Source organism: Ranitomeya imitator, chromosome 4, assembly GCF_032444005.1.
Source record: "Ranitomeya imitator isolate aRanImi1 chromosome 4, aRanImi1.pri, whole genome shotgun sequence".
In the NCBI taxonomy this organism is placed as follows: Eukaryota; Metazoa; Chordata; class Amphibia; order Anura; family Dendrobatidae; genus Ranitomeya; species Ranitomeya imitator.
Window position 1 is genome coordinate 676724862 of NC_091285.1, and position 24909 is coordinate 676749770.

General features: G+C 44.5%; 1 protein-coding gene across 1 annotated transcript; it reads right to left on the reverse strand.

The window, feature by feature from the left end:
• Positions 1-19978: 19978 nt before the first annotated feature.
• LOC138674684 (olfactory receptor 1G1-like) lies at positions 19979-20902 on the reverse strand. Its single transcript, XM_069762499.1, has one exon. The coding sequence runs from the start codon at positions 20900-20902 to the stop codon at positions 19979-19981; it is 924 nt and encodes a 307-aa protein (XP_069618600.1).
• Between the last annotated feature and the right edge of the window lie 4007 nt (positions 20903-24909).

The following is a 24909-nucleotide window of genomic DNA, read 5'->3' on the forward strand; positions in this document are numbered from 1 at the left end:
AGTCTTCGGACTGTCCTGGTGTGGATTCTGTGGTGGACAGGTTGCAGCAGATCTGGACTCAGGTAGTGGACAATTTGACCTTGTCCCAGGAGAAGGCTCAGCTTTTCGCTAATCGCAGACGCCGTGTGGGACCCCGACTTCGTGTTGGGGATCTGGTTTGGTTATCTTCTCGTCATATTCCTATGAAGGTTTCCTCTCCTAAATTTAAACCTCGTTTTATTGGTCCGTATAGGATTTCTGAGATTCTCAATCCGGTGTCTTTTCGTCTGACCCTCCCAGACTCCTTTTCCATACATAATGTATTCCATAGGTCGTTGTTGAGGAGATACGTGGTACCTATGGTTCCATCTGTGGAGCCTCCTGCCCCTGTTTTGGTGGAGGGGGAATTGGAGTATATTGTGGAGAAGATTTTGGATTCTCGTGTCTCTAGACGTAAACTCCAGTATCTGGTCAAATGGAAGGGTTATGCTCAGGAAAATAATTACTGGGTTTTTGCCTCTGATGTCCATGCCCCAGATCTTGTTCGTGCCTTTCATGTGGCTCATCCTGGTCGGCCTGGGGGTTCTGGTGAGGGTTCGGTGACCCCTCCTCAAGGGGGGGGTACTGTTGTGAATTCTGTGGCTGAGTTCACTCCTGTGGTCACAAGTGGTATTGCAGTCTCTGGGCTTCCTCCCTCAGGTGTTTTGGTGAGCTCGTTGGCTGCCTTGCTATTTAGCTCCACCTGAGTCTGTCTTCCTTGCTCCTTGTCAATGTTCCAGTGTTGGATCTGAGCTACTGCATCTTTCCTTGGGCCTGCTGCTCTGCTAGATAAGTGCTTCTAGTTTGTTTTCTGTTTTTTCTGTCCAGCTTGCTATTAACTTTTGCTGGAAGCTCTGAGAAGCAAAGGGGTGCACCGCCGTGCTGTTAGTTCGGCACGGTGGGTCTTTTTGCCCCTTTGCGTGGTTTTCGTTTTAGGGTTTTTTGTAGACTGCATAGTTCTCTTTGCTATCCTCGCTCTGTCTAGAATATCGGGCCTCACTTTGCTGAATCTATTTCATTCCTACGTTTGTCTTTTCATCTTGCTAACAGTCATTATATGTGGGGGGCTGCCTATTCCTTTGGGGTATTTCTCTGAGGTAAGTCAGGCTTGTATTTCTATCTTCAGGCTAGTCAGCTCCTCAGGCAGTGCCGAGTTGCATAGGTAGTGATAGGCGCAATCCACTGCTGCTTATAGTTGTGTGAGGATAGATCAGGTACTGCAGTCTACAGAGATTCCACATCTCAGAGCTCGTCCTATTGTTTCTGGTTATTGCCAGATCTCTGTATGTGCGCTGATTACTGCACGCTGTGTTGCCTGATTGCCAGCCATAACACGGAACCTGGTGGAAGCTCTGAGGCAAGACGAGCTCACAGATGTACCATGCCCGGTCTGTTGTGAATTCTGTGGCTGAATTCACTCCTGTGGTCACAAGTGGTACTGCAGCTTCTGAGCTTCCTCCCTCAGGTGTTCTGGTGAGCTCGTTAACTGCTTCATTACTTAACTCCGCCTGATGCTGCTATCCTTGCTCCTTGTCAATGTTTCAGTGTTGGATCTGAGCTTCTCCTGATTGTTCCTGTGACCTGCTGCTCTGTATAGCTAAGTGCTTTTTGCTTTTTTGTTGCTTTTTTTCTGTCCAGCTTGTCTTTTGTTTTGCTGGAAGCTCTGAGACGCAAAGGGTGTACCGCCGTGCCGTTAGTTCGGCATGGTGGGGTTTTTTTTGCCCCTTTGCGTGGTTTTGCTTTAGGGTTTTTTGTAGACTGCAAAGTTCGCTTTACTGTCCTCGCTCTGTCCTAGAATATCGGGCCCCACTTTGCTGAATCTATTTCATCCCTACGTTTTGTCTTTTCATCTTACTCACAGTCATTATATGTGGGGGGCTGCCTTTTCCTTTGGGGAATTTCTCTGGGGCAAGTCAGGCCTATTTTTCTATCTTCAGGCTAGCTAGTTTCTTAGGCTGTGCCGAGTTGCCTAGGTAGTTGTTAGGCGCAATCCACAGCCGCTTTTAGTTGTGTTTAGGATAGGATCAGGTGTGCAGTCTACAGAGTTTCCACGTCTCAGAGCTCGTTCTTGTATTTTTGGGTATTTGTCAGATCACTGTGTGCGCTCTGATCGCTAAGCACACTGTGTTTCTGGATTGCCTTCATAACACCTGTCATTAGCAAACATAACAGTACAAGGAGCCAAACTAATGATTCTCAATAGAGGGAAAGAAAAAGTTCTGACATCATTATTTTTTTTTTCTGCTCTGTGTTCATTTTTTTTTTTTCCCCTAGACATTTGGGTGATTCTGGACACAGGTGTGGACATGGATATTCAGGGTCTGTGCTCTTCATTGAATAATCTCGTTATAAATGTACAAAAAATTCAAGATACTATTGATCAGAAATCTATGTTAGAACCAAGAATTCCTATTCCTGATTTGTTTTTTGGAGATAGAACTAAGTTTCTAAGTTTCAAAAATAATTGTAAGCTATTTCTGGCCTTGAAACCTCATTCTTCTGGTAATCCTATTCAACAGGTTTTGATTATTATTTCTTTTTTGCGCGGCGACCCTCAAGACTGGGCATTTTCTCTTGCGCCAGGAGACCCTGCATTGAGTAGTGTCGATGCGTTTTTCCTGGCGCTCGGATTGCTGTACGATGAGCCTAATTCAGTGGATCAGGCTGAGAAAAATTTGCTGGCTTTGTGCCAGGGTCAGGATGATATAGAAGTATATTGTTAGAAATTTAGGAAATGGTCAGTACTCACTCAGTGGAATGAATCTGCGCTGGCAGCTTTGTTCAGAAAGGGTCTCTCTGAGGCTCTTAAGGATGTCATGGTGGGATTTCCTATGCCTGCTGGTTTGAATGAGTCTTTGTCTTTGGCCATTCAGATCGGTCGACGCTTGCGCGAGCGTAAATCTGTGCACCATTTGGCGGTACTGCCTGAGGTTAAACCTGAGCCTATGCAGTGCGATAGGACTATGACTAGAGTTGAACGGCAGGAATACAGACGTCTGAATGGTCTGTGTTTCTACTGTGGTGATTCCACTCATGCTATTTCTGATTGTCCTAAGCGCACTAAGCGGTCCGCTAGGTCTGCTGTCATTGGTACTGTACAGTCCAAATTCCTTCTGTCCATTACCTTGATATGCTCTTTGTCGTCGTTTTCTGTCATGGCGTTTGTGGATTCGGGCGCTGCCCTGAATCTGATGGATTTGGATTATGCTAAACTTTGTGGGTTTTTCTTGGAGCCTTTGCGGTGTCCTATTCCATTGAGAGGAATTGATGCTACACCTTTGGCCAAGAATAAGCCTCAGTACTGGGCCCAGCTGACCATGTGCATGGCTCCTGCACATCAGGAAGTTATTCGCTTTCTGGTACTGCATAATTTGCATGATGTGGTCGTGTTGGGGTTGCCATGGCTACAAACCCATAATCCAGTATTGGATTGGAACTCTATGTCGATAACCAGCTGGGGTTGTCAGGGAGTACATGGTGATGTTCCATTTTTGTCGATTTCGTCATCCACCCCTTCTGAGGTCCCAGAGTTCTTGTCTGATTATCAGGATGTATTTGAAGAGCCCAAGTCCGATGCTCTACCTCCGCATAGGGATTGTGATTGTGCTATCAATTTGATTCCTGGTAGTAAATTCCCTAAAGGTCGATTATTTAATTTATCCGTGCCCGAACACGCCGCTATGCGCAGTTATGTGAAGGAATCCCTGGAGAAGGGACATATTCGCCCATCGTCATCACCACTGGGAGCAGGGTTCTTCTTTGTAGCCAAGAAGGATGGTTCGCTGAGACCGTGTATTGATTACCGCCTTCTTAATAAGATCACTGTTAAATTTCAGTATCCCTTGCCATTGTTATCTGACTTGTTTGCTCGGATTAAGGGGGCTAGTTGGTTCACTAAGATAGATCTTCGTGGTGCGTATAATCTGGTGAGAATCAGGCAAGGAGATGAATGGAAAACTGCTTTCAATACGCCCGAGGGTCATTTTGAGTATCTAGTGATGCCGTTCGGACTTGCCAATGCTCCATCTGTGTTTCAGTCTTTTATGCATGACATCTTCCGTGAGTATCTGGATAAATTCCTGATTGTTTACTTGGATGACATTTTGATCTTCTCAGATGATTGGGAGTCTCATGTGAAGCAGGTCAGAATGGTTTTTCAGGTCCTGCGTGCTAACTCTTTGTTTGTGAAGGGATCAAAGTGTCTCTTCGGTGTGCAGAAAGTTTCATTTTTGGGGTTCATCTTTACCCCTTCTACTATCGAGATGGATCCAGTTAAGGTCCAAGCCATCCAGGATTGGATTCAGCCGACATCTCTGAAAAGTCTGCAAAAGTTCCTGGGCTTTGCTAATTTTTATCGTCGCTTCATCTGTAATTTTTCTAGCATTGCCAAACCATTGACCGATTTGACCAAGAAGGGTGCTGATTTGGTTAATTGGTCTTCTGCTGCTGTGGAAGCTTTTCAGGAGTTGAAGCGTCGTTTTTGTTCTGCCCCTGTGTTGTGTCAGCCAGATGTTTCTCTTCCGTTCCAGGTCGAGGTTGATGCTTCTGAGATTGGAGCAGGGGCGGTTTTGTCACAGAGAGGTTCTGATTGCTCAGTGATGAAACCATGTGCTTTCTTTTCCAGGAAGTTTTCGCCCGCTGAGCGTAATTATGATGTGGGCAATCGAGAGTTGCTGGCCATGAAGTGGGCATTCGAGGAGTGGCGTCATTGGCTTGAAGGAGCTAAGCATCGCGTGGTGGTATTGACTGATCATAAGAACTTGACTTATCTCGAGTCTGCCAAGCGCTTGAATCCTAGACAGGCCCGTTGGTCGTTATTTTTTGCCCGCTTCGACTTTGTGATTTCGTACCTTCCGGGCTCTAAAAATGTGAAGGCAGATGCTCTGTCTAGGAGTTTTGTGCCCGACTCTCCGGGTTTATCTGAGCCAGCGGGTATCCTCAAGGAAGGAGTCATTGTGTCTGCCATCTCCCCTGATTTGCGGCGGGTGCTGCAAAAATTTCAGGCGAATAAACCTGATCGTTGTCCAGCAGAGAAACTGTTCGTCCCTGATAGGTGGACTAATAAACTTATCTCTGAACTTCATTGTTCGGTGTTGGCTGGTCATCCTGGAATCTTTGGTACCAGAGAGTTAGTGGCTAGATCCTTCTGGTGGCCATCTCTGTCACGGGATGTACATACTTTTGTGCAGTCCTGTGGGATTTGTGCTAGGGCTAAGCCCTGCTGTTCTCGTGCCAGTGGGTTGCTTTTGCCCTTGCCGGTCCCAAAGAGGCCTTGGACACATATTTCGATGGATTTCATTTCTGACCTTCCCGTTTCTCAAAAGATGTCAGTCATTTGGGTGGTCTGTGATCGCTTTTCTAAAATGGTCCATCTGGTGCCCTTGGCTAAATTGCCTTCCTCCTCTGATTTGGTACCTTTGTTCTTTCAGCATGTGGTTCGGTTGCATGGCATTCCTGAGAATATTGTTTCTGACAGAGGTTCCCAGTTTGTTTCAAGGTTTTGGCGAGCCTTTTGTGGTAGGATGGGCATTGACCTATCCTTTTCCTCGGCTTTCCATCCTCAGACTAATGGCCAGACCGAACGAACCAATCAGACCTTGGAAACATATCTGAGATGTTTTGTTTCTGCAGACCAGGATGATTGGGTGTCCTTTTTGCCGTTGGCTGAGTTCGCCCTTAATAATCGGGCCAGCTCGGCTACCTTGGTTTCTCCATTTTTTTGCAATTCTGGGTTCCATCCTCGTTTCTCTTCAGGACAGGTTGAGTCTTCGGACTGTCCTGGTGTGGATTCTGTGGTGGATAGGTTGCAGCAGATCTGGACTCAGGTAGTGGACAATTTGATCTTGTCCCAGGAGAAAGCTCAACTTTTCGCTAATCGCAGACGCCGTGTGGGTCCCCGACTTCGTGTTGGGGATCTGGTTTGGTTATCTTCTCGTCATATTCCTATGAAGGTTTCCTCTCCTAAATTTAAACCTCGTTTTATTGGTCCGTATAGTATTTCTGAGGTTCTCAATCCTGTGTCTTTTCGTTTGACCCTCCCAGACTCCTTTTCCATACATAATGTATTCCATAGGTCGTTGTTGCGGAGATACGTGGCACCTATGGTTCCATCTGTTGAGCCTCCTGCCCCGGTTTTGGTGGAGGGGGAATTGGAGTATTTTGTGGAGAAGATTTTGGATTCTCGTGTTTCTAGACGGAAACTCCAGTATCTGGTTAAATGGAAGGGTTATGCTCAGGAAGATAATTCCTGGGTTTTTGCCTCTGATGTTCATGCTTCCGATCTTGTTCGTGCCTTTCATGCGGCTCATCCTGGTCGGCCTGGGGGCTCTGGTGAGGGTTCGGTGACCCCTCCTCAAGGGGGGGGTACTGTTGTGAATTCTGTGGCTGAATTCACTCCTGTGGTCACAAGTGGTACTGCAGCTTCTGAGCTTTCTCCCTCAGGTGTTCTGGTGAGCTCGTTAACTGCTTCATTACTTAACTCCGCCTGATGCTGCTATCCTTGCTCCTTGTCAATGTTTCAGTGTTGGATCTGAGCTTCTCCTGATTGTTCCTGTGACCTGCTGCTCTGTATAGCTAAGTGCTTTTTGCTTTTTTGTTGCTTTTTTTCTGTCCAGCTTGTCTTTTGTTTTGCTGGAAGCTCTGAGACGCAAAGGGTGTACCGCCGTGCCGTTAGTTCGGCACGGTGGGGGTTTTTTTGCCCCTTTGCGTGGTTTTGCTTTAGGGTTTTTTGTAGACTGCAAAGTTCGCTTTACTGTCCTCGCTCTGTCCTAGAATACCGGGCCCCACTTTGCTGAATCTATTTCATCCCTACGTTTTGTCTTTTCATCTTACTCACAGTCATTATATGTGGGGGGCTGCCTTTTCCTTTGGGGAATTTCTCTGGGGCAAGTCAGGCCTATTTTTCTATCTTCAGGCTAGCTAGTTTCTTAGGCTGTGCCGAGTTGCCTAGGTAGTTGTTAGGCGCAATCCACAGTCGCTTTTAGTTGTGTTTAGGATAGGATCAGGTGTGCAGTCTACAGAGTTTCCACGTCTCAGAGCTCGTTCTTGTATTTTTGGGTATTTGTCAGATCACTGTGTGCGCTCTGATCGCTAAGCACACTGTGTTTCTGGATTGCCTTCATAACACCTGTCATTAGCAAACATAACACCGGTCCACGTGCTTAACCTCGTGGTTCAGCGGTTTCTCAAAACCTACCCGGAGCTGCTGGATCTTCTTGTCAAAATGCAGCGCCTGTGTGCCCATTTTAGAAAGTCAGCTACAGCTTACACTGCTCTTGCAGTGCTTCAGCAGCATTTGCAGCTTTCAGCTCACCGACTGGTGCGTGATGTCCCCACGTGTTGGAACTCTACACTGCAGATGATGGGAAGGATTTGTGAGCAGAAGAGGGCAGTTGTTGACTACAGCATCAAAAAGGCTATCGGTATTCAGTTCAGACTCCACACATAAGACCTCATTAGTGGACATGGATGTCAGGCATGTGTACCATTCTCCCAAACTTTGAGGACTCCACAAAGATGGTGAGCAGCGATGACGCCATAATTAGCATCACCATCCCGCTTCTCTGTCTTCTAAAATGCTCTCTGCTCACAATTAAAGAAGATACATTGCATGCAGAGCATGATGAGAAGGTGCAATGAACCCTACAGGTTGATTACACACAGCCCAGCATCATCTCAACCCAACATGGATTGGGTAAAAATGAGGAAGAGGAGGAGAAGGAGGAGAAGGAGGAGAAAGAACAGAAGCTACCTTCTTGCGCTATAGACGGTAGTACCTCCACATCTGTCATACTGTCTGTTCAGCATGGATGGCCTGAGGACAGGGAGGAGGAGGAGGAGAGCATGGTCAGTCGTCTTCTTGGTGAAGACACAGAAGTCGTGGCTGTTAGCAGTCTGGCTGTAATAATTATATGGGTACTATGGAATCTGATAGCATGGGATAAAGCCAGTCTGAGAGCAAAGTTGCAGCAAAATATGTATTTACTCAAAAACAGAAATGTAAACAGAACTAACAGATATTTCTGCAATTGTAAAGAGGTCCTCAGCTCTATATAGAAAATCACAGCAAACTGAGCAGCGGGGCGCGACCGCTAATGTGAACCAGTCCAGCAAGGAAATGACGTGGAAATAAACAAGACACTTAAACGAGGAAGTCCAATAAGGTTATTAGTGCGAATGCACACAGAAATTAAAAGATGAAGTCCAGCAAAACTTGATCACACGTGCGCACAGTACTTGTTAGTACCAATAATTCACAGATGGTGCTTTATGTGAATGACATCCTGGAAAAAAGTGGACGAAGGGAGAAAGAGGGAGAGCGCTATCTAAGCATAGTAGATGAGTAGATATTTCTTGAAGAGAAAAGCACAGCTTGAATCTTGCTCACCTGGTGTGGTTGTGCAACAGTGGGAAAAGTTTTGCAAACAAAGAAGATACTTTCACTGGTACTCTGCCCATCACAGCAGTTCCAGAGGCAAGAGGTAGCTGAATGGGGTGAGGCAGAGCACCGAGTAGTGAGCAGCAGAAGCAAGGAGTTAACCAGCAAACAGGCAGATGCTCAGGAGCCAGCAGAACAAAATACTCAGGCACAGGTGAACACATGACCCGGACTTAAATAATCAGGACAGACAGGAAGTTCCCTGACAGGGCAAGATCCAAGACTCCATCTTGGATCAGGGCGAACAGGCACAAGGAAAGTCTGGAATCCTTACATTACTCCCACCTCAGAAGTGGCCTCACGACGATCCAAGATCAGGCTTGTCAGGATATTTCTGATGGATCAGAGTAATCTTTTGAGGAGCACAGATATTGCCCACCGGCTCCCATGAGTTCTCCTCAGACGGATATCCTTGACATTTGATGAGGTACTGCAGTTGATTCCTGCGGATCCTGGAGTCCAGAATCTTCTCTACCACAAACTGTTCTTGTTTGTCCACTAGCACAGGCTGAGGAGAAGGTGTAATCTGACCCAGAAATGTATTTAGAGACACAGGTTTTAACAGGGAGACATGAAACACAGGGTGTACCTTCAAGGTTCTTGGCAACTTCAGACGACAGGCAATGGAACTCATGATCCCAGAGATCTTGAACGGGCCGATGAACTTTTGTCCGAGTTTCTGTGATGGAATGGTCAATCTCAAGTTTTTAGTAGATAACCACACAAAGTTCCCTACCTTGAACATAGGTGCAGGCTTCCAAAACCTGTCGGCAGATTTCTTATATCTCTCTTGTGTAGTAGACAGTGATTCCTTCAGGGTTTCCAGATTCTGTCTCATTACCACCAACCTCTCATGAACTGAAGGCATCGGTGCGTTGATCGGTGATCTGGGAAGAATACTGGGATGATAACCTAGGTTGGCAATGAAAGGTGTTAGCATAGCAGAAGAACTCTGAGAGTTGTTATAACAGAATTCTGCGAGCGGGAGCAACTCCAACCAGTCATCCTGAGAATGGTTGATATAACATCGAAGATACTGTTCCAGAGTCTGATTCGTCCATTCTGTCTGCCTATTAGTCTGAGGATGGTATGCAGAGGACAGACAAACATTAACACCAAGCAAATCACATAATCCTTTCCAGAACTTGGACGTAAACTGCACTCCCCAATCTGAGATGACTTCGTCCGGAACTCCATGCAGCTGAAACACATTCTGGATGACCAGATCCGCCATCTCCTTGGCTGAAGGAAGACCAGTGCAGGGAATGAAGTGGGCAGCCTTAGTAAGGTGATCTACAACCATCAGAATAGTTTTTTTTACCCCAGAGGTGGGCAATTCAACTATAAAATCCATTGAAATAGACCCCCAAGGACGAGAGGGGACAGGTAGTGGTTGAAGCAGTCCAGTAGGTGATACACAAGGAGTCTTGAAATGTGCACATTCCTCACAAGAGAGAACATAACGCTTCACGTCCTTCAGACAGGTAGGCCACCAAAAAAACGGCTCAGAAACTCCTGTGTCTTCTGTACCCCCCGAGGACCCGCCAACTTGGAATCATGGACAAACTTGAGGACCTGCAGCTTTGCGGCCTCTGGAACGTATAAACGTTGATCCAGGACCCACATATCGTTTCTGGGAATCAAGTTCACTTCAGTAGTCGGGTTGTTGAGAAATGGGTCTGCGTCGTAGGCCTCCTTAATGGTATTCCATAAGTCCTTATTCTGAATGACTCCAATAAAGTTGGCATCAGACATGACGGTCTTAGACGGGGTCCCAGGTACGGAATCCGTGGCATGGATTCGGGACAAAGCATCCGCTTTCCCATTATGTGAACCTGGGCGGTACAAAATGACACAATTAAATTGATTAAAAAATGGACTCCAACGAGCCTACCGCGGAGAAAGACATCTTGCAGATCTAAGGAACTCCAGGTTGTGATGATCCGTGAGCACAATAACTTGTGATGCCCCCTGCATATGGTGTCTCCATTCCTTAAATACAGCAATAATGGCAAGAAGCTCCTTATCTCCCACATCGTAGTTCTTTTCTGCAGCGGAGAGTCAGTGGGAAAAAAAAGCACATGGATGTAACAAGCTTTTCTCTCCCGTTCTCAGTGAGAGGATGGCCCCGAGAGCAAAGTCTGAAGCGTCCACTTCTACGATGAAAGGAAGTGCTGGGTTTGGGTGAATTAGTACAGGTGCAGACGTAAACCGGGATTTAAGACAATCTAAAGCTTCCTGAGCCTCTGCGGACCACAAGAAAGTCTTTTCCTTCTTAGTTAGCTGTGTAATGGGTCACACAATTTCAGAGAAATTACGAATGAATCGTCTATAGAAGTTTGCGAATCCGATGAAACGCTGTACCTCCTTGACATTTTTAGGTGCGGGCCAATCAAATATAGCCTGGATCTTACTTGCCTCCATATTAAGCCCATGTGGAGAGATGACATACCCCAGGAACTGAATCTCTGTGCGATGGAATTTGCATTTCTCAGGCTTAATGTAGAGGTGATTCTCCTTTGGATGCCTCAGGACAGTCTTCACATGCTCCTGATGTTCCTGCAAAGAGTCAGAAAAAATTAAGATGTCATCCAGATAGATCACAACAAAATGGTCCAATAGATCTCTGAAAATATCATTAGCCAGATGTTGGAAGGCTGCCGGAGCATTGCAGAGACCAAAAGGCATCACGAGATATTCAAAATGCCTATACCGACATCTAAATGCAGCCTTCCATTCATCTCCAGAGTTGATCCTAATTAAATTATATGCTCCCCGAAGATCTAACTTGGAGAAGATCTTGGCCTGTCGCACTATTTCCAGCAGTTCAGGGATCAATGGTAACGGGTAGCGATTCCGAATGGTCACCTTATTGAGCTCCCGTTAGTCGATACCTAGTCTAAGAGTTCTATCCTTCTTCTTAACGAAAAAGATGGGTGCTCCTGCCGGTGATGAGGAGGGGCGAATAAAACTATTAGACAAATTCTCATCGATGTATTCCTTTAGAGACTTCATCTCCAGAGCTGCAAGTGGGTAGACATTCTTAAAGGAATAGCGGCCCCCAGAAGCAGGTCAATGGGACAATCATGCGGTCTGTGAGGAGGAAGCTGGTCTGCCATCTTCTTCCCATAAATGTCTGAAAATTCAATATACACAGATGGTAAAGTAGATACCTCAGTGGCACATTTCGTATCTCGAGAACTTACTTGGCCTGTTACCGGTGTCTCCTTTGATGGGAAAGTGATTTCCTTGGTCTCCCAGTTGATAATAGGATTTTGTGACTGCAGCCATGGAATCCCTAAAATTAAAGGGAAATGTGGTGAAGAGATCAACATAAATGACAGCATTTCCTGATGATCAGGGTCTATGAAGACTTCTAGAAGTAGAGTCTCTTGATCTACTGGTCCAGAGACTAGAGGGGAGCCATCCATCTTTTCCATATTTACCGAGGTGGCTCTCTGCTGGGTCCGTATGCCATGTTTCCGGGCAAAAGTTAAGTTCATAAAATTTCCTCTTGCTCCTGAATCCACCATAGCTGCACAGGGAATCCATTGGCCCGATGACCATATTTTAATAGGAAGGGAGCAATGTGTGTCCTTACTCTCGAGCGTCTTGGGAAAGGCAGTCATAGACAGAGAGTGAAAAATGGCATTCACAGAAATACTAGACTCAGACGTAATGGATTCAGCATCCTGATTATCAAATTCCCCAACCGTGGCTAGTATCTTGCGAGGCTGCTTGGGACAATTGATATGAAAGTGATCTGACTGACCGCAGTAAAAGCACAGACTTTCCCGGAAACGATGCTCCCTGCGCTCGTTACTCTCACGTTGCTGTAGTGCATCCACCTGCATGGGAACTGGTTCAGCCTCCCAAGAGGATTTGTTTAGCGGTTCTTTAGAAGGAAGGGAAGAGTTAGTGACACGATTAGAGGCTGCTAATCTCTCCTGTCTACGCTCAGTAATACGTATGTCAATACGTACACAATGCTGTATAAAAGTGTCTAACTCTTCCGGAGCATCTGCATGAGCTAGTTCATCCTTTAACACATTAGACAATCCCCTCTTAAAAATAGGTAATTGGGCATAACTCTCCCAAATCGTATCCACCGCCAGCCGTCTAAACTCAGTAGCGTATTCGATGACAGGACACTTACCCTGACGTAGTGATAACAAGGCGGTTTCAGCTGTAGTGCGACGATTAGGGTCATCAAACATCATAGACATTGCAGCAAGAAAATCATCTAGGTTATTCAGTCGAGGGTCACGAGTCTCCATAAGCAGATTTGCCCATATAAGAGCTCGGGAGGTGAGCAACATGATAATACATAAAACCTTAGATCTATCAGTAAAGAAATGGGTGGCATGCACATCAAAATACAAGAGGCATTGGTTTACAAACCTCTGTAAAGAGTGGATCATAGGGAACAACTGATTCATCATTGTCTTATTCGACATTATCCCAGCAGATTCCTTTATGGCCTGAGTATCCTGTAATAATTATATGGGTACTACGGAATCTGATAGCATGGGATAAAGCCAGTCTGAGAGCAAAGTTGCAGCAAAAGATGTATTTATTCAAAAACAGAAATGTAAACAGAACTAACAGATAATTCTGCAATTGTAACGAGGTCCTCAGCTCTATATTGAAAATAGCCAACAGGATAGCGAACAGAACATAGTACAGATATTCCTGCAATAGTAACTAACGAGGTCTTCAGCTCTATATAGAAAATCACAGCAAACTGAGTAGCAGGGCGCGTCCCCTAATGTGAACCAGTCCAGCAAGGGAAAGACATGAAAGCAAACAAGACACTTAAACGAGGAAGTCCAATAAGGTTATTAGTGGGAATGCACACAGAACTTAAATGATGAAGTCCAGCAAAACTTGCTCACACGTGCGCACAGTAACATAGTAACATAGTAACATAGTTAGTAAGGCCGAAAAAAGACATTTGTCCATCCAGTTCAGCCTATATTCCATCATAATAAATCCCCAGATCTACGTCCTTCTACAGAACCTAATAATTGTATGATACAATATTGTTCTGCTCCAGGAAGACATCCAGGCCTCTCTTGAACCCCTCGACTGAGTTCGCCATCACCACCTCCTCAGGCAAGCAATTCCAGATTCTCACTGCCCTAACAGTAAAGAATCCTCTTCTATGTTGGTGGAAAAACCTTCTCTCCTCCAGACGCAAAGAATGCCCCCTTGTGCCCGTCACCTTCCTTGGTATAAACAGATCCTCAGCGAGATATTTGTATTGTCCCCTTATATACTTATACATGGTTATTAGATCGCCCCTCAGTCGTCTTTTTTCTAGACTAAATAATCCTAATTTTGCTAATCTATCTGGGTATTGTAGTTCTCCCATCCCCTTTATTAATTTTGTTGCCCTCCTTTGTACTCTCTCTAGTTCCATTATATCCTTCCTGAGCACCGGTGCCCAAAACTGGACACAGTACTCCATGTGCGGTCTAACTAGGGATTTGTACAGAGGCAGTATAATGCTCTCATCATGTGTATCCAGACCTCTTTTAATGCACCCCATGATCCTGTTTGCCTTGGCAGCTGCTGCCTGGCACTGGCTGCTCCAGGTAAGTTTATCATTAACTAGGATCCCCAAGTCCTTCTCCCTGTCAGATTTACCCAGTGGTTTCCCGTTCAGTGTGTAATGGTGATATTGATTCCCTCTTCCCATGTGTATAACCTTACATTTATCATTGTTAAACCTCATCTGCCACCTTTCAGCCCAAGTTTCCAACTTATCCAGATCCATCTGTAGCAGAATACTATCTTCTCTTGTATTAACTGCTTTACATAGTTTTGTATCATCTGCAAATATCGATATTTTACTGAGTAAACCTTCTACCAGATCATTAATGAATATGTTCTTAAATAACAGTACTTGTTAGTAGGAGTCCAATAATTCACAGATGGTGCGTTATGTGAATGACGTCCTGGAAAAAAGAGGATGAGGAGAGAAAGAGAGAGAGCGCTATCTAAGCGTAGTAGATGAGCAGATATTTCTTGAAGAGAAAAGCACAGCTTGAATCTTGCTCACCTGGTGTGGTTGTGCAAAGAGGCACAACACTGGGAAAAGTTTTGCAAACAAAGAAGATACTTCCACTGCTGCGCTGCCCATCACAGCAGTTCCAGAGGCGAGAGGTAGCTGAATGGGGTGAGGCAGACCACCGAGTAGTGAGCAGCAGAAGCAAGGAGTTAACCAGCAAACAGGCAGATGCTCAGAAGCCAGCAGAACAAAATACTCAGGCGCAGGTGAACACAAGACCCGGACTTAAATAATCAGGACAGACAGGAAGTTCCATGACAGGGTGAGATCCAAGACTCCATCTTGGATCAGGGCGAACAGGCACAATGAAAGTCCGGAATCCTTACACTGGCATGCATGGCTGAGTTTGTTACGCTGCCTTGACCGTGACCCTCGCGTTATCAATATTTTGGATGACAGTCATTACTGGCTGGTGACACATCTAGACCCACGCTACAAAAATAACTTATTCAAGAGGTGGACAGGTCTACTAAAATGGGGCAGTACCAGAAGGCCCTTGTTGTCGAATTATTAAAACAATTTCCATCTGAAATCGCTGGCGGCAGAGGTCACAGTTCTTTGGACAACCAAGCAGTACAAGCGAGAGAGACACAACTCCAATCCAGCAGAGGCAGGGGAACACTCTCAAAGTACTGGGATAGTTTTCTCTTTCCCTCTCATCGCACAGGCCCTGAGGCACAGGGTACTCTCACAAGGAGTGCAAAGTTTGGGAAGATGCTGAGAGAGTACCCTGCTGACCGTACCAACATCCTCCGTGATTCCTTTGTGCCTTATAATTATTGGGTCTCAAACCTAGATACGTGGCATGAACTGGCTCTCTAGAACTTGGAGGTCCTGGCCTGCCCTGCCAATAGCATTTTGTCAGAGTGCTTTTTTAGTGCTTTTGGTGGAATTATAACTGATAAGCACATCCGCCTGTCAACTGAAAATGCTGACTCTTATAAAAATGAACAAGGGCTGGATTGGGCAAAACTTTTGTACACCACCGAATGATAGCAGTGTAACATAAATTCAAATCCAGTGTCTGTTTTTGGTAGGTCTATTCCCATGCACCTCTTCACACCCACACCTGGGTATACGCTTCCTGATTTTGGCTATTTGCTGTTATCTCCCTCCTTCTCCTCATGCTCCTCATCCACCACCACTAGATCACCAGGGTAACCGTGGTCCGTGATGCAACACCCACATAATTTTTTTATAGGGTGTTTATGATGCCCATACAAAAAATAATGTTTATACAGTATGTTCATGTATACCCCCAAGGGGTAAATGTTTGTGTATGGGCATTACAATTACAAATATAGGAGACCGGCTCCTTTAAAATGAAAAACTTTTTTCATGAGGCCCCCTCTACGTCTCTTCAAAGGGGCATTGGAGTGGCTAAAAATTTTTGCCAGCCCTTGTATTCAATGTATAGGCAAACAGTATGGGTGACCCACTTCTTAATAATGGGAAAATTGTTCCCCATACACTTACATTGGGCTCGTTGCTCAAGTTGAGCACCCAAACATTCCAATTTGCTTGAACCGAGCAACGAGCACTCAAGCATTTTAGTGCTCGACCATCACTAGTGGTGAGAGCTCCTGAAATGGAAATCTTCAAACAGAGGCTGGACAGAGATGGTTTAGTGACTCCAGCATTGAGCAGGGAGTTGGACACCATGACCCTGGAGATCCCCTTCAACTCTAGCATTCTATTCTATGATATCTTGATGTATCTAACAATCTATAGTTTCATAGTAACATAGTAACATAGTTAGTAAGGCCGAAAAAAGACATTTGTCCATCCAGTTCAGCCTATATTCCATCATAATAAATACCCAGATCTACATCCTTCTACAGAACCTAATAATTGTATGATACAATATTGTTCTGCTCCAGGAAGACATCCAGGCCTCTCTTGAACCCCTCGACTGAGTTCGCCATCACCACCTCCTCAGGCAAGCAATTCCAGATTCTCACTGCCCTAACAGTAAAGAATCCTCTTCTATGTTGGTGGAAAAACCTTCTCTCCTCCAGACGCAAAGAATGCCCCCTTGTGCCCGTCACCTTCCTTGGTATAAACAGATCCTCAGCGAGATATTTGTATTGTCCCCTTATATACTTATACATGGTTATTAGATCGCCCCTCATTCGTCTTTTTTCTAGACTAAATAATCCTAATTTCGCTAATCTATCTGGGTATTGTAGTTCTCCCATCCCCTTTATTAATTTTGTTGCCCTCCTTTGTACTCTCTCTAGTTCCATTATATCCTTCCTGAGCACCGGTGCCCAAAACTGGACACAGTACTCCATGTGCGGTCTAACTAGGGATTTGTACAGAGGCAGTATAATGCTCTCATCATGTGTATCCAGACCTCTTTTAATGCACCCCATGATCCTGTTTGCCTTGGCAGCTGCTGCCTGGCACTGGCTGCTCCAGGTAAGTTTATCATTAACTAGGATCCCCAAGTCCTTCTCCCTGTCAGATTTACCCAGTGGTTTCCCGTTCAGTGTGTAATGGTGATATTGATTCCCTCTTCCCATGTGTATAACCTTACATTTATCATTGTTAAACCTCATCTGCCACCTTTCAGCCCAAGTTTCCAACTTATCCAGATCCATCTGTAGCAGAATACTATCTTCTCTTGTATTAACTGCTTTACATAGTTTTGTATCATCTGCAAATATCGATATTTTACTGTGTAAACCTTCTACCAGATCATTAATGAATATGTTGAAGAGAACAGGTCCCAATACTGACCCCTGCGGTACCCCACTGGTCACAGCGACCCAGTTAGAGACTATACCATTTATAACCACCCTCTGCTTTCTATCACTAAGCCAGTTACTAACCCATTTACACACATTTTCCCCCAGACCAAGCATTCTCATTTTGTGTACCAACCTCTTGTGCGGCACGGTATCAAACGCTTTGGAAAAATCGAGATATACCACGTCCAATGACTCACCGTGGTCCAGCCTATAGCTTACCTCTTCATAAAAACTGATTAGATTGGTTTGACAGGAGCGATTTCTCATAAACCCATGCTGATATGGAGTTAAACAGTTATTCTCATTGAGATAATCCAGAATAACATCCCTCAGAAACCCTTCAAATATTTTACCAACAATAGAGGTTAGACTTACTGGCCTATAATTTCCAGGTTCACTTTTAGAGCCCTTTTTGAATATTGGCACCACATTTGCTATGCACCAGTCCTGCGGAACAGACCCTGTCGCTATAGAGTCCCTAAAAATAAGAAATAATGGTTTATCTATTACATTACTTAGTTCTCTTAGTACTCGTGGGTGTATGCCATCCGGACCCGGAGATTTATCTATTTTAATCTTATTTAGCCGGTTTCGCACCTCTTCTTGGGTTAGATTGGTGACCCTTAATATAGGGTTTTCATTGTTTCTTGGGATTTCACCTAGCATTTCATTTTCCACCGTGAATACCGTGGAGAAGAAGGTGTTTAATATGTTAGCTTTTTCCTCGTCATCTGCAACCATTCTTTCCTCACTATTTTTTAAGGGGCCTACATTTTCAGTTTTTATTCTTTTACTATTGATATAGTTGAAGAACAGTTTGGGATTAGTTTTACTCTCCTTAGCAATGTGCTTCTCTGTTTCCTTTTTGGCAGCTTTAATTAGTTTTTTAGATAAAGTATTTTTCTCCCTATAGTTTTTTAGAGCTTCAATGGTGCCATCCTGCTTTAGTAGTGCAAATGCTTTCTTTTTACTGTTAATTGCCTGTTTTACTTCTTTGTTTAGCCACATTGGGTTTTTCCTATTTCTAGTCCTTTTATTCCCACAAGGTATAAACCGCTTACACTGCCTATTTAGGATGTTCTTAAACATTTCCCATTTATTATCTGTATTCTCATTTCTGAGGATATTGTCCCAGTCTACCAGATTAAGGGCATCTCTAAGCTGGTCAAACTTTGCCTTCCTAAAGTTCAATGTTTTTGTGACTCCCTGACAAGTCCCCCTAGTGAAAGACAGGTGAAACTGCACAATATTGTGGTCACTATTTCCTAAATGCCCAACCACCTGCAGATTTGTTATTCTGTCAGGTCTATTAGATAGTATTAGGTCTAAAAGTGCTGCTCCTCTGGTTGGATTCTGCACCAATTGTGAAAGATAATTTTTCTTGGTTATTAGCAGAAACCTGTTGCCTTTATGGGTTTCACAGGTTTCTGTTTCCCAGTTAATATCCGGGTAGTTAAAGTCCCCCATAACCAGGACCTCATTATGGGTTGCAGCTTCATCTATCTGCTTTAGAAGTAGACTTTCCATGCTTTCTGTTATATTTGGGGGTTTGTAACAGACCCCAATGAGAATTTTGTTACCATTTTTCCCTCCATGAATTTCAACCCATATGGACTCGACATCCTCATTCCCTTCGCTAATATCCTCCCTTAAAGTGGACTTTAGACAAGACTTTACATAGAGACAAACCCCTCCTCCTCTCCGATTTTTACGATCCTTTCTAAACAGACTGTAACCCTGTAAGTTAACTGCCCAGTCATAGCTTTCATCTAACCATGTCTCGGTTATTCCCACTATGTCAAAGTTACCTGTAGATATTTCTGCTTCTAGTTCTTCCATCTTGTTTGTCAGGCTTCTGGCGTTTGCGAGCATGCAGTTTAGAGGATTTTGTTTTGTTCCAATCTCCTCACTGTGGATTGTTTTAGAAATGTTCTTACCTCCCTTCAGAGTATGTTTTCCTGGGTCGTCCTTGTCCATTGTTTCAATAAATACCATTCAGTTATGTAGCAATGAACAAGGATAAGGAAGTACTGCTCTTCCCATCAAAGTTTTTATCCTCTTAATATAGCGCAAATATCATATTATACAGCGCTGTATGCATTCAATTGTTAATTTTTCCTTTCTACCCAGCTAATTCTTCTCTTTTTTTCTGCTCTATGTAGAAATAGGAAGTCTCTTTTCCCTGCAAAAATCCTTCCCCACTTTAACTCCTAATCCAGCTGCTCGCTCCTCCTGCCAGGGACTTTTGAAGTGAGTTATGATTCATAAAGGGAAAATTGACCACCTGTTTCTATATAGAACTTAGAAGGATTCAGCTCGTCAGTTTTTAATCGCGTGATGACATACAGTAGATCTAAAGGAAATGAAAACAATTAATTGGGTAGAAGGGTAAAATGAGCAATTGTAAGTGCACAGTGCCATATAAAAAGAAGATTGTAATATTATAAGTGAATAAAAACTTTGATGGGAGGAGGAGTGCTTCTCTAAAAATATATATATAGAGAGAAATTGTTTAAAAAAAAAAGAAAGTAAGACGAGTACTGAAAGAAATGTTATTTAATCATTTCATCCATGATTTATTGTGAAGATTCTGTCAATCCAGAAGACAAATTGACAGTTCCTCCCTTTCCCCATCTGGAAATACAGTAATCAGCTAAGATAGTCTCATAAATATGTGTGCTGCATTTACGTATATCCTTAACAATTTCTAAACATTTGGTGAAGAGTTCTCCTGATCTCCTGATTCCTCAGACTGTAAATTATGGGATTCACCATTGGAGTCACCACAATGTACAGCAGAGATACAAACTTGTTTGTGCTCAATGATCTTTCATTGGATGGTATCAGGTAAATCATGAAGAGAGTTCCATAGTAGATACATACAGTGGTGAGATGGGAGCCACATGTGGAGAAGGCTTTTGACAAGCCACTGGTGGATGAAATGGTCATTATGTTGAAGAAAATACTTAAATAGCTAATAAGAATTAAAACAAACGGGATGACACCGTCAATGATGGATAAAACAAAGTCAACCAAAGTGAAGAGGTAAGTGCTGGAGGTAGTCAATTCAAGAAGTAACCCGAAGTCACAGAAGAAGTGGTCTATTGCGTTGTTACCACAAAACTCCAGCTGCCAAACAAAAATTATCTCAAGAGACAGGACAAAGATCAAAAACCAGGAACCAAGGACCATCTTGAAGCAAACATGAGGTTGCATTATAGAGTTGTAGTGCATAGGGCTGCAAATGGCCAAGTACCGATCATAAGACATTACAGTGAGCAGAATAATCGGGCTAAAACCAAACATGAATACCATATGGAGCTGGAAGATGCAGCTCCTCACTGGTACCGCCTTCATGTCAAATAGAATTATAGTTAACATCATGGGCACAGTGGTTGTAGTGGAAAGGATATCGGCTACAGCTAGATGCTTGAGAAAGAAGAACATTGGGATATTGAGGTTGTGATTGGTGGACACCAGCACTATAATGAGGAGGTTTCCAGCCAGTATTATCAGGTAAGAGAAGAAGAAAAGGATGAAGAGCAGATATTTGTATTTATATAGACCTTTAAATCCAAGGATCAGGAACTCTGTGACTTCAGTTTGGTTGACGTCACACATTTTCAGTGAATACACTGAAAACAAGAGAAATTGATTGAAGTTTCTTTCTTGTAAGAATGCGAATTATGTAAATAATGAAAGCATTAAAAGATCACAATGAGCTATATGAAGAAAAAGTACCTCATACACAGATTATCGATGCTGATAAGCACCACACGGAGATGACCCTCGGAGCATTGTACCATAAGACCATGGCAGTCCGCAACTTGTATTTTTGAAAGTCAGTGGATGTGTGACCATGTGAAACTTGGATGATACTGCAACTATACTCATGAGGGAATTGCCACGGTTACCGTAATTTAGGTATCATGAAATATTCCTCCCATTTCATATAAAGTAAGAAAACTTAAGAAATCATCTAATGTTATACTTTCGTAAATAATGAATGAGGTTACTGGACACAAAAACATTGATGACTAAAGATGATTAAATCAATTAAAATTTGATTTTGCCTCTTTGCAGGGATTTTCCAAGGAATTTCCATAAGTTCAGATTAGGATTGAGCGAAACGGGTCGAAATTTTTCAAAAGTCGCCGACTTTTGGCAAGGTTCGGTTTCATGAAACCCGACCCGACCCCAGTGTGGGGTCGGCCATGAAGTCGGCGATCTTTTGAATCTAGAATCGGAATTCCGATCCCGATTCCCGATATGTTTAAGATATCGGGAATTGGTATCGGAATTCAGATTTAAGTGTAAAATAAAGAATTAAAATAAAAAATATTGCAATACTTACCCTCTGACGCGCCCTGGTACTAACCGGGAACCTTCCTTCCTTAGAATCAGCCTTCCAGGACCCTGCGGTGACGTCGCGGTGACGTCGCGGCTTGTGATTGGCTGCGCCACCTAATAGGAATATACTCACCCTCGGACGCGCCCTGCTTCTTTCCGGCAGCCTTCCTTCCTAAGAATCAGCCCTTCCAGGACCTTCGGTGACGTCGCGGGTGACGTCGCGGCTTGTGATTGGCCGCGCGAGCGGTCACATGGGCGGCCGCACGGCCAATCACAAGCCGCGACGTCACCGTGACGTCACCGCAAGGTCCTGGAAGGCTGATTCTAAGGAAGGAAGGTTCCCGGTTAGTACCAGGGCGCGTCAGAGGGTAAGTATTGCGATATTTTTTATTTTAATTCTTTATTTTACACTAAAATATGGATAGCAGGGCCTGAAGGAGAGTTTCCACTCCTTCAGACCCTGGGAACCATGGAAACCCAATGCACTGCATTGGGTTTTGAGTTTCGCCCGACCCCGACTTTTTTATAGGATCGGCCGATTTCACTCGACCCGACTTTTTCAAAAGTCGGGTTTCGTGAAACCCGACCCGATCCTATAAAAGTAAAGGTCGCTCAACCCTAGTTGAGATGTTATTTGCAGTTATTATTATTATTATTTATTTATATAGCACCATTAATTCCATGGTGCTGTACATGGGGAAAGGGGTTACATACAGGGTTACAGGTATCGTTAACAAAGGAATATAAAACTGAATAAGTAAATAAAAATAGCGGCGCTGGTGCAGATGAAAGTGAGACGCAGCAGGTAATATTCTGTACCACACACAGAAAGAAATGAATAAATATATATAAAAAATACGTAAAACCTGCGCAGTCTGCTCTATATACACAAAAATCAAGTAATCACAATACGAAATTACCTGTCAGGTGAAGAGCGTTAATCGCATAGCAGTATATGTAAATGTTCAAACTCAGATAAGTGCAATTAGGAACTGTAGTGTAGATAGGTGCCTTTAAGAATCTCCGTGATTGCTGCAGATGGACGTTGCTGAATGCTCGGCTTATAGATCCGGGAGTTTGCTTCTTCTAAGCGGCTTATGCAGGCGCTGTCCCGGCCGGTGACAAGCGCCTGTGCGGCCGCGGCTTGAAAGTCCTGATATGTTGCTTCGCAGGACCTGCAGTGACGTTCAGGTCACGTGTTCTTCAGTCACGTGGTGCCCCTGGAGACACTACGGATCGCAGTGGGAGCCAAAAACCAACGCGTTTCGGAATGAAGGAATCCGCGTCATTCCGAAACGCGTTGGTTTTTGGCTCCCACTGCGATCCGTAGTGTCTCCAGGGGCACCACGTGACTGAAGAACACGTGACCTGAACGTCACTGCAGGTCCTGCGAAGCAACATATCAGGACTTTCAAGCCGCGGCCGCACAGGCGCTTGTCACCGGCCGGGACAGCGCCTGCATAAGCCGCTTAGAAGAAGCAAACTCCCGGATCTATAAGCCGAGCATTCAGCAATGTCCATCTGCAGCAATCACGGAGATTCTTAAAGGCACCTATCTACACTACAGTTCCTAATTGCACTTATCTGAGTTTGAACATTTACATATACTGCTATGCGATTAACGCTCTTCACCTGACAGGTAATTTCGTATTGTGATTACTTGATTTTTGTGTATATAGAGCAGACTGCGCAGGTTTTACGTATTTTTTATAGGTATCGTTAACAGTAAACAAATTTACAATGACAGACTGGTACAGAGGGGAGAGGACCCTGTCCTTGTGGACTTACATTCTTCGGGATAATGAGGAAGAGACAGGAGGTCGTAGTGATGCAGTACTGGTGGTGGTAAGGCGGCAGCTTGGGTGGTTGGTAAGGAGGCAGCTCGGGTTTTTGGTGAGGTGGCAGCTTGGGTGGTTGGTGAAGTGACAGCTCGGGTGTTTGGTGAGGTGGCAGCTCGGGTGTTTGGTGAGGTGGCAGCTTGGGTGGTTGTTGAGGTGGCAGCTCGGGTGGTTGGTCAGGCAGCAGCAGCTCGTGTATGTAATATCCCTTTTAATACTCTAGGGTCTCTAGACCGCAGAGCATAATAGAAGTAATATGTAAAAAATAAAAAATAAATTCTTATACTCCCCTCTACAGTCCCTTCTTTCCTCACTGTCACCCGTCCAGTCCTTGTCGCATTTTCTGCTCGTGTAGAGAGCGCTACAATCCTCAGTGCTCTAACACATGAGCGGGAATTCCAGTTCTGATGAAGCCTGGGAGGATTCTGCACAAAGAAAAAAAATCTCGACGTTCGCCCTGAAGTTGAGGATACATTCCCAGAAACATACCAGGCCTCATGAGAGCCGGATGTTCCTGCTCAGTGTGAAAGGTCCAAGGATATTAGTACAAGCAGCCGAAATAAGAAGATGTTGCGACAAGGACCAGCAGAGGGGTCAGAGACACGAGCAATAAAGAGAGTAGAAGAAAATCAACATATTTTTACCTTTTGACGCTTCCTTAAAGTACCCCAAAAATGGCTGCAAAACATTATAACATGTGTGTTAGGGCTGGCGGAACACACCGAGTAGATATAAAGATAGTACAGTTCGTTCACAGCCCGGAGACCACCGTGCAGGAGTGCAACCTGCTTCTAGTTAATGGCGGCACTATATGGTGGTACTACACCAGAATAGACACGGGTTCTGTCACCCGGTCTGTATAGAAGCAAACTCTGTTGCTTCACAGAGTCGCAGGGAGTAAATGTAACACTATGCCCTGTTAGCAGTCACAGGGTGCAGCACATGGATACTAGTGGGATCATGGCAATTCACCACCACTATGCTGGTGATTGATCTCGCTTTGACCCTCGGTGACTTTTGAGCCCGCGCCTGAGGACGCCCTGAGTCAGATGCTAGGATCAAGCGGGATTTCCCACCCTACACTGACGGATTGTCAGGAGACGCTGGAGATAGCCGCACAGAGTGTGTACAGCACCGCACTGGCGGTCACTGCTGGTTAGACATAGTATAGATTGTGCCTGGTGCTGGATGGCACTATCTGGCGCTAGACAACTCCAACATTCGCGAGCATTCATCAACTCTAGGGATGGGAATGATTCGGAGCTTTCACCAGAACAGGCATACATCCACACACACAATTACTGAATCATGCTAGTACATGGCCATGAGGCCATGCAAACCTTTTATAGAGGAAGCTCTCCAGGACCTTCCTAGTGGTCCAATAGGAGCTGCTACAGGACCTGAGCATGTGACCCCTGACCTCCAATGAGAGGTCGTCCC

Coding starts and splice junctions, on each gene's coding strand:
- LOC138674684 (XM_069762499.1), bottom strand. CDS start 20,902: ATGTGTGACGTCAACCAAACTGAAGTCACAGAGTTCCTGATCCTTGGA.